The 18,102-nt window shown below is 46.7% G+C and overlaps 1 protein-coding gene across 7 annotated transcripts in view; it reads right to left on the minus strand.

Moving 5' to 3' along the window:
* LOXL3 (lysyl oxidase like 3) overlaps positions 1–18,102 on the minus strand; it is a 584,553-nt gene that overhangs the window by 165,146 nt on the left and 401,305 nt on the right. For 4 of the 7 annotated variants that reach the window (XM_085642975.1, XM_085642974.1, XM_085642976.1 and 1 more), the window contains exons 5-6: positions 10,301–10,357; positions 6,100–6,156 (exon numbers count right to left, since the gene is read on the minus strand). The exons of the other annotated variants lie outside the window; for them this stretch is intronic. In XM_085642975.1, the coding sequence (XP_085499101.1) occupies positions 6,100–6,156; positions 10,301–10,357 (114 nt within the window). The remainder of the gene's footprint in view (positions 1–6,099; positions 6,157–10,300; positions 10,358–18,102) is intronic. 7 annotated transcript variants of the gene reach the window in all.

An 18,102-nucleotide genomic window follows, 5' to 3' on the forward strand; every position in this document is an offset into this window, starting at 1 on the left:
GTGTTGTTTGGCGGTGGTGTCCACTGGCTGCAGTGAGTCATTGTGTTGTGTGGAGGTCGTGTCCACTGACTGTAGTGAGTTGCTGTGTTGTATGGCGGTGGTGCCTACTGACTGCAGTGAGTCCTTCTGTTGTGTGGAGGTGGTATCACTGACTACAGTCCCAGCGAGTCGTTGTGTTGTGTGGCGGTGGTGTCCACTGACTGCTGTTCCAGTGAGTCAATGTGTTCGGTAGAGGCGGTGTCCACTGACTGCTGTTCCAGCTAGTCATCGTGTTGTGTGGCGGTGGAGTCGACTAACTGCTGTCCCAGCGAATCATCATGTTGTGTGGTGGTGGTGTCCACTGACTGCTGTCCCAGCGAGTCATTGTGTCATGTGGTGGTGGTGTCCACTGGCTGCTATCCCAGTGAGTCGTTGTGTCGTGTGGTGGTGGTGTCCACTGACTGCTGTCCCAGAGAGTCATTGTGTCGTGTGGCGGTGGTGTCCACTGACTGCTGTCCCAGAGATTCGTCATGTCCTGTGGTGGTGGTGTCTACTGACTGCTGTCCCAGTGAGTCAATGTGTTGGGTAGAGGTGGTGTCCACTGAATGCTGTTCCAGCGAGTCATCGTGTTGTGTGGTGTCTACGGACTGCTGTCCCAGCGAGTCGTCGTGTTGTGTGGCGTTGATGTCGGCTGACTGCTGTCCCAGTGAGTCATCATGTTGTGTGGTAGTGGTGTCCACTGACTTCTGTCCCAGCGAGTCATTGTGTCGTGTGGTGGTGGTGTCCACTGACTGCTGTCCCAGTGAGTCGTTGTGTCATGTGGTGGTGGTGTCCACTGACTGCTGTCTTAATGAGTCATTGTGTCGTGTGGTGGTGGTGTCCACTGACTGATGTCCCAGAGAGTCATTGTGCCGTGTGGCAGTGGTGTCCACTGACTTCTGTCCCAGAGAGTCAATGTGTTGGGTAGAGGTGGTGTCCACTGAATGCTGTTCCAGTGAGTCATCGTGTTGTGTGGTGTCTATGGACTGCTGTCCCAGCGAGTCGTCGTGTTGTGTGGCGTTGATGTCGATTGACTGCTGTCCCAGCGAGTCATCATGTTGTGTGGTGGTGGTGTCCACTGACTGCTGTCCCAGTGAGTCATTGTGTCGTGTGGCGGTGGAGTCCACTGACTGCTGTCCGAGAGACTCGTCATGTCCTGTGGTGGTGGTGCCTACTGATTGCTGTCCCAGTGAGTCGTTGTGTCATGTGGTGGTGGTGTCCACTGACTGCTGTCCCAACGAGTCATTGTGTCGTGTGGTGGTGGTGTCCACTGACTGCTGTCCCAGAGAGACGTCATGTCCTGTGGTGGTGGTGTCTACTGACTGCTGTCCCAGTGAGTCAATGTGTTGGGTAGAGGTGGTGTTCACTGAATGCTGTTCCAGCGAGTCATCGTGTTGTGTGGCGGTGGTGTCTATGGGCTGCTGTTCCAGCGAGTTGTCGTGTTGTGTGGTGTTGATGTCGACTGACTACTGTCCCGGCGAGTCATCATGTTGTGTGGTGGTGATGTCCACTGACTGCTGTCCCAGCGAGTCATTGTGTCATGTGGCGGTGGTGTCCCTTGACTGCTGTCCCAGAGAGTCGTCATGACATGTGGTGGTGGTGTCTACTGACTGCTGTCCCAGTGAGTCGTTGTGTCATGTGGCGGTGGTGTCCACTGACTGCTGTCCCAGAGAGTTGTCATGTCGTGTGGTGTCTACTGACTGCTGTCCCAGTGAGTCGTTGTGTTGTGTGGCGGTGATGTCCACTGACTGCTGTCCCAGAGAGTCGTTATGTTGTGTGGTGGTGGTGTCTACTGACTGCTGTCCCAGAGAGTCATCATGTTGTGTGGTGGTGGTGTCTACTGACTGCTGTCCCAGTGAGTCGTTGTGTCGTGTGGCGGTGGTGTCCACTGACTGCATTCCCAGAGAGTCATCAAGTCCTGTGGTGGTGGTGTCTACTGACTGCTGTCCCAGTGAGTCAATGTGTTTGGTAGAGGTAGTGTCCACTGAATGCTGACCCAGCGAGTCATCATGTTGTGTGGTGGTGGTGTCCAATGACTGCTGTCCCAGTGAGTCATTGTGTTGTGTGGTGGTGTTGTCCACTGACTGCTGTCCCAGTCCCAGAGAGTCGTCATGTCCTGTGGTGGTGGTGTCTGCTGACTGCTGTCCCAGTGAGTCGTTGTGCCGTGTGGCAGTGATGTGCACTGACTGCTGTCTCAGAGAGTCGTCACGTCGTGTGGTGGTGGTGTCTACTGACTACTGTCCCAGAGAGTGATCATGTCGTGTGGTGGTGGTGTCTACTGACTGCTGTCCCAGAATCATTGTGTCGTGTGGCGGTGGTGACCACTGACTGCTGTCCCAGCGAGTCATTGTGTCGTGTGGCGGTGGTGTCCACTGACTGCTGTCCCAGAGAGTCGTCATGTCCTGTGGTGGTGGTGTCTACTGACTGCTGTCCCAGTGAGTCGTTGTGTCGTGTGGCGGTGGTGTCCACTGACTGCTGTCCCAGAGAGTTGTCATGTCGTGGTGTCTACTGACTGCTGTACCAGTGAGTCGTTGTGTGGTGGTGGTGTCTGCAGACTGCTGTCCCAGTGAGTCGTTGTATTGTGTGGCGGTGTTCACTTACTGCAGCGAGTCATTGTGTGGCGGAGGTGTCCACTGACTGCAGCGACCCGTTGTGTCGTGTGGTGGTGCTGTCCACTGACTGCTGCTCACTCAGTGGAGTGAACCCTGCATGAAGTGCCCAATCCATCCAGAATCCTGAATGAATCTTGTTCTGCATTAAACGTCAGCTCCAGGCAGCTATCCAGAGCTGCAGCAGAACCTTCTGACCTGGAGCACCGCCGCTCAGAGCGGAAGACTCAAGACCTCCAGGCTGCGGCATCTGTTCCCCCAGCCACATCCCTGGGGTTGAGAGGCATCTCCACTTGGGTCAGCTCCAAGCAGGTGACCTCTGTGACCTCAACCATTCTAGACTCTTCTCCAGCTCTTGTAGCTCTGCCTTCGTGACCTTGCTTGAGGACACCGGTTGAAGTGTGATTGTGCATCAAGAAGGGAAACTCAACCTGGACCAGATCCTTGAACTTCAACTGAAAAGGAGGTTTACAATAGTTTTCTGCTTTAAGTTTCATTGATTCTTCAAATTCAATAAAAGGAGGAACCTTGTGATGAAATCAAGCTAATCATCAAAGAAAACTAAACTGGTGAATAAAGGATAAATGATGAGGTTTTATGGACTTTGATGAGTCAATAAAACCACAAGATTAATTATTTTTCAATTGAAATCTAAGAATTAAGTGTGCCTGGTGTTGTGGAGAGGGGGGGTGGGCGGTGATGGAGGGCCTGGCTTAGGTTCTGGTACAAAAACATTTTCCTTCTGGAAAGGATCCTTGCTAAGAGGGATCCCAAGTGAGAAATGTAGACTGCTGTAAAGCATATCTACAGCTGGGACAGAGGGGGAGCACAGAGGCAGGCAGGAATGGCACAGAGGCATGCAGGAAAGGCAGAGAGGCATGCAGGAAGGACACATATACATGCAAGGATGGCACAGAGGCAGGCAGGAATGGCACAGAGGAGGCATGCAGGAATGACACAGAGGCATGCAGGAATGGCACAGACTCATGCAGGAATGGAAGGCTGATTGTTTATGCTGCAGACCAGAATTCACAAAGGACATTTTGATGCAGCAATGCCACCTCCATGCCCGTCTTAGCATCCTCTGGTTGCAAGAATACTGAACCATTCCTGCCAGATCCACGGCCCTCCTGCGGTCCTCAGGCAGCTTCCGCTCACTGCATGCACCAAGTTTCCAGAACTGAGCACTTTCTTCATAAACCTTTGCAACAGGGAACTTTATTCAGCTGACCAACAAGGAGCTAAGTTTGAAAATAAAAGTTCAGTGACGGAACATGGTGGTGCTGGTGACGTCTGGTGGCCCTACCCTGATATCTCCACATCATAGGCTTAAAGGGGGCGGCAGAAGAGGCGGGAAACATGCATCACGTGGCCAAGTTACACATCCTCCATGGACCTAAGCTAGCTCCTCTTTTGGAGCTTCGAGTCTCTGGATGACATATCACTTCACAAGCAGTTTGAGAGTTACATATATGCAAGAGATCATCATCCGAGACGAGGATGCAGCTTCAAGTCCTCCCCTAGTCACGATCCCAACAAATCCCAGGTTGTGTTGGAAGAAGCTACCAACACACCCCACGCCCAAAACACAAAATGAATAGATCATTGCTTCTCCCAAAACCCCGCAAGGCATGCAGACAGCCATCGAAAGGGCAAGCACTCTGGTGACCAAAAGCAGACAGCTTTGTCCCTCCAACTACAGGAGCAACCTTATCGCTTAGAACTCAAAGAGTGTTGTGGCCCCTCCAGGCTTCCGTCCCCAGGGAAGTGCTTGAGTCACAGCTCTGTAAGTCTTAGGGACTGATGCACCAGATGGATCACACTGAATGTCTGTTCTGTGGCAGTGTTGCTGGTGGCCATGTTTAGTTCTTTCTTTGGAAACAGTCTCTGTGAGCCTTGCTTCTGGGGCTTCCTAGAAGGATCTCCCAGGATCTTCCATACGTGGAAGCCTCTGTCGCACCATAAGAGGATCTCTGTAAGCCTTTTCTCTGGGGCTTTCTGGAAGGCTCTCCTACGATCTTCTATATGTAGACGCCTCAGTTGCACCCATAGGAGGATCTCTGTAAGCCTTGTCTCTAGGACTTCCTGGAAGGATCTCCCAGTATCTTCCATATGTTGAAGCCTCCCTCGCACCCATAAGGGGGATCTCTTTAAGCCTTGTCTCTGAGGCTTCCTGGAAGGCTCTCTTAGGATCTTCTTTATGTAGACGCCTCAGTTGCACCCATAAGAGGGAAGGATCTCCCAGTATCTTCCATATGTTGAAGCCTCCCTCGCACCCATAAGGGGATCTCTTTAAGCCTTGTCTCTGGGACTTCCTGGAAGGATCTCCCAGGATCTTCCATACATTAAAACCTCCCTCGTACCCATAAGGGGATCTCTTTAAGCCTTTTCTCTGGGGCTTCCTGGAAGGATCTCCCAGTATCTTCCATACGTTGAAGCCTCCCTCGCACCCATAAGGGGATCTCTTTAAGCCTTGTCTCTGAGGCTTCCTGGAAGGCTCTCCCACAATCTTCCATATGTGGAAGCCTTCCTTGCACCCATAAGGGGATCTCTGCAAGCCTTGCCTCTGGGACTTCCTAGAAGGATCTCCTAGGATCTTCCATATGTAGAAGCCTCCGTCACTACCATAAGGGGATCTCTGCAAGCCTTGTCTTAGGGGCTTCCATAAAGGATCTCCTAGGGTCTTCCATACGTAGAAGCCTCCCTCGCACCCATAAGAGGATCTCTGCAAGCCTTATCTCTGGGGCTTCCTGAAAGGCTCTCCTTGGATCTTTAATACGTAGAAGCCTCCATCACACCATAAGAGGATCTCTGCAAGCCTTGAATTTTGGGCTTCCTGGAAGGATCTCCCAGGATCTTCCATACTTGGAAACCTCCCTCCCACCTATAAGACGATCTCTGTAAGCCTTGACTCCGGGGCTTCCTGGACGGATCGCCTTGGATCTTTAATACGTAGAAGCCTCCATCGCACCCATAAGAGGATCTCTGCAAACCTTGTCTCAGGAACTTCCTGGAAGGATCTCACAGGATCTTCCAAGCATGGAAGCCTCCCTCGCACCCATAAGGGGGATCTCTGCAAGCTTTGTCTCTGGGGCTTCATGGAAGGATCTCCTTGGATCTTTAATACGTAGGAGCCACCGTCGTACCCATAAGAGAATCTCTGCAAATCTTGTCTCCGGGGCTTCCTGGAAAGCTCTCCCACGATCTTCCATACGTGGAAGCCTAACTTGCATCCATTTAAGGGTATCTCTGGAAGCAGGGCCCTGCAATCTTTGAGTTCTAAAGATGGGTTCCCAGCCTAGGGCTTGGAAGCCATCCTGTTCCAAAGGAGCCTATGAGCTCAGAGGCCAGGAGTCATGGAGTATGACCCACCTGGAACAGTATCCGGCGCTTTCCTTTTGGCACTGACCAAAATGCGAAAGCGGTCCAAGTTAAGCAGATGCAGCAGCTAACCATCTGAACATCCAGTTACCTGTCTTTTGACCCCGGACTTGTGCCTTTGGCCTTGGCTGCTCGCTTTTTTATACGTCTGTAAAAACAAAAAATAGAAGAAAGTTGTGTACATCAGCAGATGAGGCTCCTCACATCTGGATACTGGGTGTGTCTAAGGTGATATTGAGGGGTGCAGTGCCCTCTTTCCAAAGTATTGGTCCATTTGTTGCTCTCCTATGAACCTTATCTAGACATCATCCACAGGGGCCCCCTCTTCACACTACCCCAGTTGGTGCCATGGCCTGCCTCTGATGGCTACATGAACGCCATATCTAGTGAACTGTCCTCCAAGAGACATGGGAGGTTTTCTTCGTTAATATATGTCTTGTGACAAGTGGGAACTCCTTTTACATGTGGCTCAATACTTATTCTCTAAGTGTACCCCCCTTAGAGTGGTCATGCACCCCTAAAGCAACAGCATTGTTTTGTTTATGTGAAAATTGTGGCCTGGTCCCTGATTCCTGGGCACCAATGAGGTTATCTCTTGATGCAGGATTATTAATGGCGCTGCTAGGCTCCCTGAGACTTCACTCCTGCTACTGAGCTGCAAGCTCTGAGGCTTTTAGGCCTTTTTAAATGTCCACTTTAATTCTCACCTGTGGACATTGGAAAGGCATGTGTGAGAAGTGTTGTTACTGTGGAGGCATGGAGATGCAAAAGTCCAGATCTGGAGGCCTTGTTCTGGAGCCCTGCTCTAGAACCCTGTCCTGGAAGCCTTTTTCTAGGCCCTGATCTGGAGGCCTCATTTTGGAGCTCTTGTCTTGAGATCCTTTTCTTTAGAGCTGGTCTAGAGGTCTTCTTCCGGATCCCTGGTCGGGAGGCCGTGTTCTAGAGCCCTGATCTGGAACCCTCATATGGAGGCCTCATTCTAGAGCCCTGATCTAGAACCCTTGTATGGAGGCCTTATTCTGCACCTGGATCTGAAAACCCTGGCCAGGAAAGCTTCTTATGGATCTCTGGTTTGGATGCCTTGCTCTGAAGCTCTGCTCTGGAACCCTGGTCTGAAGGCCTTGTTCGGAATCCCTGATCTGGAGGCCTCGTTCTGGATCTCTGGTCTGGATAACCTTTTAATTAATGCTGGTGTACAGGTCTTCTTCTGGATCTGGTCTGGAGGCCTTGTTCTAGTGCCCCGATCTGGCCTGGTCATGGACCCGTGAATTGAAGAACGTATTTTAGAGCCCTGCTCTGGAGACCTTGTTCTGGAGCCATGTGCTGTACGCCTTGTCCTCTATGCCTCGTCTGCAGACTTTGTTCTAGATCTCTGATCTGGACCTCTGGTCTGTGGGCCTGGTCCTGGAGCTCTAGTCCTGGAGACCTTATTCTGCAGCCCTGATCTGGAAACTTGGTCTATAGGCTTGGTCTGGAACCCCGGTCTTGAGGCCATGTTCTGGATCCCTAGTGTGGAGGCCTTATTCCAGAGCCCAGATCTAGATCCCTGGCCTGAAGGTCTTGTTCTAAAACCCTTCTAGATAATGGAAGAGATCAGCTATTTGCTTCTCCAGTAGCGCCATTGCCTTTAGCACATATAGCATTTTTATTGGACAAATATATCCTCTCCTAATGGTTTTAAAGGTAAAGAGCTCCTCACTTGCGCTCACAAAGATGGTGACTTGATTTAGCTTCCCAATGACGGCTGCAGCTTCCTCTCAAAATATGGCCTGCAGGAACCGTGCAAAGTGCCTAGAATGGGGGCGGGGGCACTATCCTACATCTCGCTCTGTGGCCAAAGCCCTGATTCAGGCTTGGCCCTGAAAGACCACTTATAGACCTGTCCTGAGCATCTTTCTGTGGCACTCCTCTAGATTTCTGTCCCATAGTCCTGCCCTGATATTCTACCCACAGCTCTGGTCTACGTTTCTGCCCATAGTTCTGCCCTGATACCCTACCCATAGGCCTGGTCTAACTCGCTGTCCATCGACCTTTTCTGAACTTAGAACTGACTCTGTCCTGAACCTTTGTACGTATCCCACCCATGACCCCTATTCAGTGTCCTTTGCCTGTTCTTAGAATCTATCCACAGACTTATCCTGGACCTACCAGTGGTTCTACTGTCCTAAGCTGAACTTCTGCCCTTAGCTTTTTCATAGACTCTACGCTCAGACTTTTCCAGGACCCTATCCGTAGTTTTATCCTGAACCTCTGCCCCAAGGTCTGTCCTGGATCACTACTTGTAGTCCTGTCCTGGGCCTCTATCCCAAGCTTCGGACATCCACACCCTCCTCAACTGAGGCAATACTGCAGCCCTCATCCTCCTGGACCTCTCAGCTGCCTTCAACACCGTCTCCCACCAGTGCCAGACTCCACAACACCGGCATCCGTGACAAAGCCCTAAAATGGATCAGCTCCTTCCTCACCGGCCGAACACAGAGTCAGACTTCCACTGTTCAACTAAGCACCCACAGAAATCAGCTGTGAAGTGCCTCAGGGATCCTCTCTGAGCCCCACCCTCCTCAACATCTACATGGCCCGCTTGTAGCCATTGTCAGAAGCTATGGACTCAACATCGTCTCCTATGCCGACGACACCCAGCTGATTCTCTCTCTCATAGACGAAACCACATCCGCCAAGACCAACTTGCATGATGGGATAAAGGCAGTCGCCACCTGGTTGAAGGATAGCTGCCTCAAGCTTTACTGAGACACAACCGAAGTCCTCATCCTGGGCTCCTCCCCCCCACCTGAGATGACTCTTGGTGGCCCCCAGCGCTCGGAATCCTCCCCACACCCACGGACCACGCAAGAAACCTCAGCATCATCCTGGACTCCTGGCTCTCAATGAACTGCCAAATCAACACCATCTCGTTCTCCTACTTCCACACTCTCCTTCTGATTTGGAAGACTTTCAAGTGGATCCCCAAAAAATTCCAGGAAAATGGTCACCCATACGCTCTTCAGTATTAGAGTCAATTAAGGCAACAAACTCTACGCCGGCACCACCCAGAAACGAAAATAAAAACTGCAGACCGTCCAGAACGCCTCTGCCAGACTCATCCTGAACATCTCTCGCTGCAACCACATCACCGGCCACCTAAGAGACCTTCACTGGCGACCTGTCGACAAGAGAATCACCTTCAAGCTTTTCATGCACGCCTACAAAGCCCTCTACAAAGCCGGACCTGCATACCTCAACCACCGCCTCTGCTTCTGCACTCCCACCAGACATCTCCGCTCTGCCCAACTGGCCCTGGCCGTGATCACATGGATATGCAAGACCACGGCGGAAGGAAGATCCTTCTCCTACCTCGCTGCGAACATTTGGAACTCCCTGCCTCTGCACCTCAGTCAATCACCATCACTGCCGCAATTCAGTAAGGACTGCAAGACCTGGCTCTTCAACTGAACCTCAAAACCATCCCCCACCCAGCGCCTTAAGACCCGTAAGGTGAGTAGTCATGCTTTATAGGTTCACTGATTGAAGCTCTGCCTTGCAGAACTACCTGTAGTCCTTTCCTGGGCCTCTGGCCCAAACTCTGTCCTGGATCACTAACTGTGGTCCTCTATGGACCTCCACCCACAGATCTAATGTGGACCTCCATCAAGAACTCAAACTGCATCTCTAACGTGCGTATCCTGTTGGATCTCTGCCCACATCCCTCAAGGGATCTCACTTAGATCCTGCCTTCAAACCATGGCTGACATTTGCCTCTCAGTGCTACCTGTGAACAGTGACAGTGACATTTAAATCCCCATGAGTGAGAAGGTCCATCCACCGAGCGCCTTGGAGTAGAAGGTCCATGACACTGGATGACACAGATCTTTGAGATCCAAGGATGAGCAGGTTCTTGGGCTCTTCCCATCTCTGAGTGGCTCATCCTACCTCTGAGTGAGTGGCTCATCCTGCCTCTGAGTGGCTTATCCCATCTCTGTGTGAATCATCCCACCTCTGCGTGGTGGAGATGATGACCATGAGTGGGCACAGCACCTGGTGCTGGCTGCCACCACAGCAGAAGCTGAAACACATCTGTACACGCCTCTTCATTTGATGACAATGCATATGGTACTTTGCTCCTGAATGAGCAAGTACAGAGAACCCAAAAACACTTTGGGTTCTGGTGCCATGTTCCTAAGAAGAGAACCTTCCACTAGGACATGTATTGGTGCTTTCCTTTTTGGCACAAACCAAAAACCAAAAGCTTCCAATAGAAGCAGAAGCAGCAGCCAGTGTTCTGCTAAATGAGTTACCTCTCCTTTGATCTCAATCTCCTGCCGCCGCCCCTGGTGGTGCGCTTTTTTACGCTTCTGTAAACAACAGGAAAAGAACAACAGATATAATGAGAAGGAACCACAATTGGCACAGCATAGTTACTTGATCATTGCCCTCTGTGGTTGCAACAGTAGGGAAAGTGCTGAATTTTAGCAAAGAGGTAAAAATTACTATTCCCATTCCAGTGAGTGCAACAGTAGGGAAAGTGCTGAATTTTAGCAAAGAGGTAAAAATTACTATTCCCACTTCAGAGACTGCAACAGTAGGGAAAGTGTTGGATAGCAGAGAGGTAAAAATGACTATTCCCACTCCAGTGAGTGCAACGGTAGGGAAATTGTTAGATAGCGGAGGGGTAAAAAGTACTATGGGTAAAAATTACTATTCACACTCCAGTGTACGCAGCAGTAAGGAAAGTGTTGGATACCAGAGGGGTAAAAATGTCTATTCCCACTCCAGTGAGTGCAACAGTAGGGAATCTGCTGGATAGCGGAGGGGTAAAAATGAATATTCCCACTACAGTTAGTGCAACAGTAGGGAAAGTGCAGGATAGCGGAGGGGTAAAAAATCATATTCCCTCTCCAGTAAGTGCAACAGTAGGGAACGTGCTGGATAGCAGAGGAGTAAAAATAACTGTTCCCACTCCAGTGAGTGCAACAGTAGGGAAAGTGCTGGATAGCGGAGGGGTAAAAATTACTATTCCCACTCCAGTGAGTGAACCAGTAGGGAAACTGCTGGATAGCGGAAGGGTAAAAAATCATATTCCCTCTTCGGTAAGTGCAACAGTAGGGAACGTGCTGGATAGCAGAGGAGTAAAAATAACTGTTCCCACTCCAGTGAGTGCAACAGTAGGGAAAGTGTTGGATAGCGGAGGGGTAAAAATCACAATTGGTAAGACCGAGAGACTATGGCAGCCTTTCCAGCAACCCCAGAAGGAATTTTCGTTTTTTATCTCTACTGAAGACGGATAATATCCAGAAACACGTGTCTAGAGATTCACAGCACTAACCTGCACCAACTTTGGTGAACCACTACAGCTAAAATTCAAGTAAGAAATCACTGTGAACTGCATTTACCATAATGCTAAGGGGCGAACTGTGCTGGGAGGTGAGGCAGTGTGCTCCCATCCCCCATTTGTAAAAATTATTATATCCTCCCCAGTGAGTGCAACAGGAGGGAAAGCGTTGGATAGCGTAGGGGTAAAAATTACTATTCCCACTCCAAAGAGTGCAACAGTAGGGAAAGTGTTGGATAGCAGAGGGGTAAAAATCACAATTGGTAAAAATTACTATATCCACCCCAGTGAGTGCAACAGGAGGGAAAGCGTTGGATAGCGTAGGGGTAAAAATTACTAATCCCACTCCAGTGAGTGCAACCGTAGGGAAAGCTTTGGATAGCGGGAGGGTAAAAATTACTATTCCCACTCCAGTGAGTGCAACAGAAGGGAAAGTGCTGGATAGCGGAGGGGTAAAATGTACTATTCCCACTCCAGAGAGAGCAACAGTAGGGAAATTGTTGGATAGCAGAGGGGTTGAAATTACTATTTCAACTCCAGTGAGTGCAACAGTAGGGAAGTGCTGGATAGCAGAGGCGTAAAAATTACTGTTCCCACTCCAGTGAGTGGAACAGTCGGTAAAGTATTGGATAGCGGAGGGGTAAAAATTACTATTCCCACTCCAGTGAGTGCAACAGTCGGGAAAGTATTGGATAGCGGAGGGGGAAAATGTGTATTCCCACTCCAATGAGATCAACAGTAGGAAAAGTGCTTGATACCTTAGTAAAAAAATATACTATTCACACTGAAACACTTAAAAAAAAAATATATATATATCCCAGGCAATGATCCTGTTGAAAGCGAAATGAGACTTATTACTACTTACAGTAGACAGGCTAAAAAAATTAAGAACATTATCTGTAAGGAGTGGCCCATTGTGCTGACTGATCCTACCCTGAAGGCAGTGCTTCCCAACAATCCCACTGTCACATACAGGCGAGCATTTTCTATGAGGGACGAACTGGTATCCAGTAGTCCGGAAATATCAGCCAGTGGTACCTGGCTAGCCCCAGCTAAAGGATTTTTTAAATGCTCCTCCTGTAGAGCGTGTAAATTTGGAACCAATACTCACCACTATACCACACCATTCAGTGACAGTCCTAGATATCTTAAAGGACATTACACATGCCGAACTGATTATGTGGTATATGTATTGCAATGCACATGCAAACTTAAGTATGTTGGCAGCACAAAACTGCAAGCTTTTAATAGAATCCTGCAGCATCTACGAGCCATAGTTAACTCCGATCCTACGTACCCGGTAGCTAGGCATTTTAAAGCTTGCCATAACAACAATCTGAGCTGCTTGAGCTATTTCATCATAGACTCAGTACCAAAACTTAAGAGAGGAGGCAACCGGGAAAAAGTTTTGAGGCAATTGGAATGCAAATACATATTGGAGTTAGATACACGTATTCCAGGAGGTTTAAATAATGGTGAGGACCTACACCACTTTTTATGAAAGCATATGGTTGCCACATGACATAGAAGGTCATTACGAGATTTAGCTGTATATGTAAGTTAGATGTTGTTTCCCCCATATACACACACTCAGAGGATCTACACCACTTTTTATGAAAGCATATGGTTGCCACATGACATAGAAGGTCATTACGAGATTTAGCTGTATATGTAAGTTAGATGTTGTTTCCCCCATATACACACACTCAGAGGATCTACACCACTTTTTATGAAAGCATATGGTTGCCACATGACATAGAAGGTCATTACGAGATTTAGCTGTATATGTAAGTTAGATGTTGTTTCCGCCATATACACACACTCAGAAATGCACATACATGAGATGCTGTCATCTTATCTCATGAAGAGTAAGAATATGTGACTTTCATATATTGAAACATTCTTTCCTTTTGTTTACTGCATTGCGGATTATTGTACATAGATTAGGGTAATTAAGTATATTAGCTTCCTCTGCGATAAAATATATATATATAAAATTTATTTTTTGTAGTTTGTCTTTTTATAACATTACGTTATTTATGTGTGTTATCCAGTGCGATTTTTTAGACATTAAGTGGCTGAGCATATTTTCTAACATCTATCCAGATAAGGTATAAGTGTAATTTCAGATTTGTGTTTTACGATGAGTAATAGGTCTCAATTTAATGCTTTGCAATATTTGCACATCATTTTGTAGATTTGTACATTTCGCTGTATTTGCACAGGTATAAATTGCTGAATTTGCACATGATTTCTGCAGATTTGCACATTTTGCTGTATTTGCACAGATAATATTGTCTTGCTAGATTTGCACATAATTTGCGTTATTTTGCACATCTTATACCTGGACTGAAGCATACTGTTGAATGTATACAATTTATATCACAATGCATTTCCTGGATATATATGTTGATGGGATTGGTCCCTGTGCTTTTACAAAAATGTCAACTATAGCCGGGTGATAGTATTTTGTTTATGTCTATATGCAATTGGATGCACGGCACCTTTAAAAAAGTCACGTTCAGTCCATACTAACCATGTGATCAAGACCGCTGTGTCGGTCGAAACGCGTCAGAACCGAGATATGTGTGTGGAGGAATAAACCGAGCACTTTATTTTGCACCAGCATATTTGTGTCCGTGTCTTTTGATAGTACCGGCTGGTTCTACGAAAGGAGGATTCGATATATATATATATATATACATATATATATATATATATATATATATATATATATATATTAAGTCCAATCCCGCTAGCACATTACGCACAGGCACTGACACCGTGGGATAATTCCAAAGATATTTATTCCATCAACAAAGGTCCAAAACCAAGACGCGTTTCGGCGGACGAGTCCGCCTTGCTCACTTTCCCAATTTTTTTCACTCAATTACAGTCCTATCTCAGTTTTCAACCTTTATGTCAAAACGTAAGTGGTTGCCTTAGTGACATATGGTTAGTAAAGGACATAGAAGAGTTCTTAAGGTAAGTGACACATTAATGATTAACTCACGTAAAGAACAACTATAAAGCATTAAATACACATTAACAACATGTGTTAAACACAGTCAACTGTAAGTGATTGTTACATTGTTTTCAAAAAAACAAATTAGATTTGGTGTGTTACCTTCTAAATATTTCGAACATTTCTAAACATATATATATATATACTCCACAGGTGGATGGGAACACCCGTTGCCTCCAAAACAAAGGGCGCGTCGAAGAAAAGACCTCCCAAACGCGGTCACAATAATTCACCAAACTTCTTCAAAAAAGCAATCGACGCCGTGTCTGTGCAAAATTCTTTAATGCCAGCTGAAAATGCTAGACGCGTTTCGCCTGACCTGCAGGCTTGTTCACTAGCAGTTTGATAAAGTTTTCATGGCTATTTAAAACTGTGAATGTGATCAGGTCACATGGTGACCTACAATGATAGAACTGGACAACAGACTCGTAGTTTGGCATCATGCGTTATGAGCATATGGATTAAAGACAAGTGCCGCATTATTTACAAAATACAATTCATCAAAGTTGTTGCAAAATACACCAGCATTGATTGACTTTGTTAATCTTCAATTTACATGTACACGTTAACATTAAGTTTGTTGCTCTCAAAGAGTGACGAAGTCTGTTACACCATAGTGGTACCGTCTTCATCTTATACCCGTCATGATCAACCAAATTAGTATGTGGTTGACCAGAATAGATGTTTTGATGGGTTGATCAAGTGATCAGAACACTCAATGTATTTTAGCTTAATAAGCTAGAAAAGCAGGCAAACAAACAAACAAATACTGCCCCAGTGGGCCAAAATGCAGCAACCCAACTGAGGACCATATCGTCAGCACGAGTCGGAGGACCTGTGGCGTGTGGACTTGAAGCTGAGGTGAGCGTTTGGCTACACGGACGGGGAAAAGGGAAAGTCAGTGAATTTCCGTAAAAATCACACGCATTGTAGCGGGTGTGAACACTGGCGGTTCTGTGTTTGCGGAGTACTACCGCAGGAGTAATTGTGCAATTATGTCAGCTGCTGAAATTCAAGAGCGGGAGGAAGCCGCATTATCAATCTTCTGTGATAAAACATCATTGTTTAACAAACCCTCAACAACTGTTGTAGGCGTGAAAACTACGGATGTAATGGCAAGATTTAAACGTTTGGAAAAGCTAAAGCGTACAGAACTTTCTAAATGGTGGGAGGCCAAATCGTTGCGCTGCTACTTGGAAGCCAAAAGAATACCTAGAGGGCTACGAATTTTGGTAGCGCCCACGTATGAGGATCCCAACCCGAATATGCTGAGAGAATGGTCCGACAATAGCCAGGAATCCTCCAGCAGAATGCTTGCAATTCTCATCAAGTACGCTGAGATTGATCGTACTAAAATCCTTGAAGAAATCGATCAAATCCTGGATATGCTTAGCAAGGAGGCCGATCAGCAAATGGTACTCAAATTTATGACGGAAATGAAGGAAAGATTGTCAAAGCTGGAAGCATCCATCAAAGAAAGGAAGGCGCAAAAGGTTTTGCGTGACAAAAATGATTATGATCGGGGGCAAATCTACACATTTGCGAAAAAGTTTGAAAGCATGAGGAATTTAAGAATGAATGCAGCCACAGCTACAGGCCAAGCATGTCTTTCTGAGCAAAGCAGTATTCCTAGCTCTGAACTTGATACGGATGCAGAGGAAGGGCCAAGTAATCCAACAGGAGCAGCAATTCCATCTGTAGTTGATGAATTTGATTTTTTAAGGGAGGAGAGACGCTTCAATCTACGTCCATGACCCCCTGCAAACAACAGAGCACAAAGAGCAAGAGGCAGAGGAGGAAGAGGCGCAAAGGCTCTAAACTTTGCCAACTTCAAAGAGAAGCCCAAATCCAACTTGAAGAAATGAAAGTGACCAATGAAACAACAATAATCAATCTCACTGATATCGTGCTCTCAGAAAAAGAAAAGAACATATTGAAACTTGGCTTATCATACTGTCCCCAAATCGATATGGACTATGTGAAAACAAGGGTGGACCTATTCAAATTTATTAGGTCCTTAAAATTGAAAAAATTCTTTGCTGTAGCACCAACCAAACCAGTGCCACCTGTCCATTCGTCCATGCAAGCACAATTTGAGAATTTGGGAGTGGAAGATATGAATTTTATGCTTGAACTACAACAACTTGGCAATCAAGATGATGCCGGTACAGGTTCCGGTGAAATTTCTGATGCGATAAGCACAAGTGAACTGATGACGACTTTGGCACATAAGGAAGGAATCGATATGAACATTGAAAAATTAACCAATTTTAAACCTCCTTCTAGATTCACTCCCGTGACAGCAAGAGACTCTGTAGATGTATTTAATGAACTGGTCACCAATGAAGTTAAAAATCTGTGTACATCATTAAAGGGCAAGAAAAATGCATTTACCCAACAGTCTAAAGACTATTACAATCTGGTGGATAAATTGAGCAGTAACAATGATTGTATTGTCCGCAATGCGGACAAAGGGGGTAACGTGGTCCTTTGGGGCAAATAGCAGTACCTAACAGAGGCGTATAAACAACTCAACAACAGGTTGAATTATGTTAAGGTGAACAATAATGTCATGCAGGAGTGTTATTCGTCTTTTAATAACTTGTTGGTTGATTGGGTCAGGCAAGGTGTGCTAAGCAAAGATGAAATGTCTTTTCTTAAAATTGACCGTCCCACTATTCCGGTCTTATACCTTATACCCAAGGTGCATAAAGACATATCTAATCCCCCCGGCCGTCCTATCATCTCGGCCATAGGGAGTGCTTTTGAACACACTTCTAAATTTGTTGATTCCTTTCTGTGCCCTCTTGTCAAAGCCCTCCCATCGTTTATTTTAGACACGAGCGACTTCTTACGCAAAGTATATAATGTCCCTTGGGAATCGGACTTTCTACTGTTAACCATAGATGCAATGACTTTGTAAACTAGTATTCGCCACAAAGATGGCATAAATGCATGCAAACATTTCTTGGGTACTCGTCCGGCAAAATTTTGGCACCATACACAAATGTTACTCAAAATGATTACCATCTGCCTTGAGAACAATTTCTTTTTGTTTAATGGTGAGCTATACCATCAAATTTGCGGGACGGCGATGGGCACCTGCTTCGCCCCCAGCTATGCGAATTTGCATATGGGCTGGTGGGAGGAGCAGGTGGTCCAGACGCGTTGGCATGCAGAGTGGCAAAACAATGTAATGCATTGGAGTCGTTACATTGACGACCTTTTAATTATTTGGAAAGGTACCATAAAAAGTGCTCAGGATTTTGTTAAAGAATTACAAACTAATGATTTGAACCTGAACCTATGGGGAATGTCTCGTTTTCGAGCTAGAGGATATTCGGAAGCATGTCTCAATCAAGCTGTCTTAAAAGTCAAAAAGACTAATAGAGAACAAATACTCTTTAACATAAACAAAAGACCTGTCAAAGTCTCACAACAAGATATTAGCCAATGTAGGTTTATCACCACCTATAATAAACAACAAAATGAATTAAGAACCATTTTTAATAGACATTGGCACATCATTCATAATGATCCCGTGCTTGGCAAACTTGTACAAAGGAGACCCCAATTTACCTTTAGAAAAGCAAGATCCTTGCGACAAGCACTGGTTAGTAATATGCTGCCTAGCAGCACTCAAAAGCAACCATCGGGCTCTTGGTTGAGTAGAAGAGATGGATTTATCAAATGCCATAAATATAAGGCGTGTGTGTTTGGAAAAAATACTACCTGTTTTCCAG

This window comes from Triturus cristatus, chromosome 2_2 (assembly GCF_964204655.1).
Source record: "Triturus cristatus chromosome 2_2, aTriCri1.1, whole genome shotgun sequence".
Taxonomy (NCBI): Eukaryota; Metazoa; Chordata; class Amphibia; order Caudata; family Salamandridae; genus Triturus; species Triturus cristatus.